Genomic DNA, 2,102 nt, shown 5'->3' on the forward strand with positions numbered 1-2,102 from the left:
CTGAAGTAATACTTATCACACAGAAAGTTCTAAAACTGAAAATGTTCTTATATTATTCATTTCATGATGCCATGTCTAGAATGTTTGCTTTTCTTTTTTTACTCCTTTTAAAATTATATATATATGTATATATATATAATTATATATATAATTTACATGTCAAATGATATCAATTTTCCTGGTTTCCCCTCTGAAATCCACCTAACCCACCCCTTCTCCACTTGCCTCTATGTAGGTAGGTGTTCCACAACCTACCCACCCACCCCCTCACTCCATCCTGCAGTCCTGCATCCTTGATCTGACATCCCCTTACACTGGTGTATCCAGCCTTCACAGGAAAAAGGACCTCTCCTCCCATTGATGCCCAATAAGACCATCCTCTGCTAAGTATGAGGCTAGAGTCATGGGTTCCTCTATGTGTACTCTTTGGTTGGCCACAAAACTTTTCTTTCCTTGTTATATCTTTACTTTTTCTTTCTTTTTTTTTTTTTGTTATTCATTTATTTTTGAGAGTGTCTTACTGTGTAGAATTCTCTATATAGATTTGGATAGTTTTGAACTCATAAAAATTTGCCTAAAGAAATGAACCACTATGTCCAGATCCTCAACTCTAGAATTTCTGATGTAGTTCAGGTATCTATGTATCTGACCAGTTATTTGCCAATGTATATTACTTTTTCTGTAAAGCTTCGTATTTTCTGGCTTGGTGATTTCTTTTGATTTATCTTGTAAAAATCCACAAAAATATGTAAATGAAAATTAGTATTAATTTCCTAGTTTAATCAGAATCATTCAAATTATAGCTATAGAAATATATGATATCTCCTATTGTGTCCCCTAAAATTTTATGAAGATGATTGATTTTCTCCCTTCTATTTATCTTCTTTCTTTGTGTGGGTGGAACAAACTTTTTCTCATTCAAATCATCCAAGAATTTTAGACTTACAAGAGTATTATCCTATCTTCTAACTACTTTATTCTGTAAAGGAAACGTTTTGATAGTGTCCAAGAGAGTAGGGCTCCCTAGAAGAGAGTAGGGCTCCCTAGGCCATACTAGTTATAGGGTTCTGGGATGGAAACTCTGAGGTAGATGCTCAATGTTGGGCCTGAGTTGGGACAGAGACTTGTCTGCAACCAAGGGCCTCTCTCTTGCACTTGTGCCCCTCTCTCTTGCTCTTGTGTCCTTGATATAGTGAGTATTCCTGGGTTTCTTAACTTCTTTTAGGCCATGTAGGCCATGAGGTCCACCACCCCGTTGGTGTAGCCATATTCATTTTCATACCAGAAAATGAGTTTTAAAAAGTTGGTAATGAGAACAATGTTAGCTCCTGCATCAAAGGAATATGATTGGAAGTTACTGTTGACCACAGAGACAACCTGGGTAACATAGGATGTCTTTTAATGAGCTCTCAGACTCCTGTTTCACCATCTTCTTGATGTCATCATACTTGGCAGGTTTCTCAAGGCAGTATGTCAGATCTACAATAGATGTATTTGTGTAGGAAAATGAAAGGCCATGCTGGTGAAGAAATGCTTGCTGTTCAGCTATCATATGACCTTGCCCAAAGCCTTGACACCATTAGTGGATGCAGGAATGATATTCTGGTCAGACCCATGGACATCAAACCACAGAAGACATCCATGGCCTTCTGAATGACAGTGATGGTATGCACTGTGATTATGAGCCCTTCCACCATGTCAAAGTTGTTAGGGATGACCTTGGCCAGGGGGACTAAGCAGTTAGTTGCATAGAATGCATTGCTGACACTCCTGACTGAGTTATTATGTTTCTTGTGGTTCACTCCCATCACAAACATCTGAGCATTAGCAGAAGGGGCAAATATAATGGCCCTAACCTTCAACTGGGCCCTGGCCTTCTCCATGTTGGTGAGGATGCCAGTAGACCCCACAACATACTCAGGACCAGCATCACCCCATTTGATATTTACTAATATTTATTTACTTCTATATCCTTGGAGTTATCATGACATGATGTAGTTGATGTTGTTCACAGGTATAATAGCTGAATAGAAGTGTAGATTGTCTCACTACTTCTGGTAACATCAAAGCTAGCCAAAAGTGAGTGGGCACTCAGTCGGCTT

At 38.7% G+C, this 2,102-nt stretch overlaps 1 protein-coding gene across 1 annotated transcript; it reads right to left on the reverse strand.

Moving 5' to 3' along the window:
- Positions 1–1,221: 1,221 nt before the first annotated feature.
- Positions 1,222–1,883, reverse strand: LOC308414991 (glyceraldehyde-3-phosphate dehydrogenase-like; the record flags this gene model as incomplete). Its single annotated transcript, XM_080910129.1, has 2 exons — positions 1,222–1,377; positions 1,563–1,883. The coding sequence occupies 2 exons, from the start codon at positions 1,881–1,883 to the stop codon at positions 1,222–1,224; spliced, it is 477 nt and encodes a 158-aa protein (XP_080766255.1).
- Positions 1,884–2,102: the final 219 nt, after the last annotated feature.

Source organism: Micromys minutus, assembly GCF_963924665.1.
Source record: "Micromys minutus genome assembly, chromosome: X".
Classification (NCBI taxonomy): Eukaryota; Metazoa; Chordata; class Mammalia; order Rodentia; family Muridae; genus Micromys; species Micromys minutus.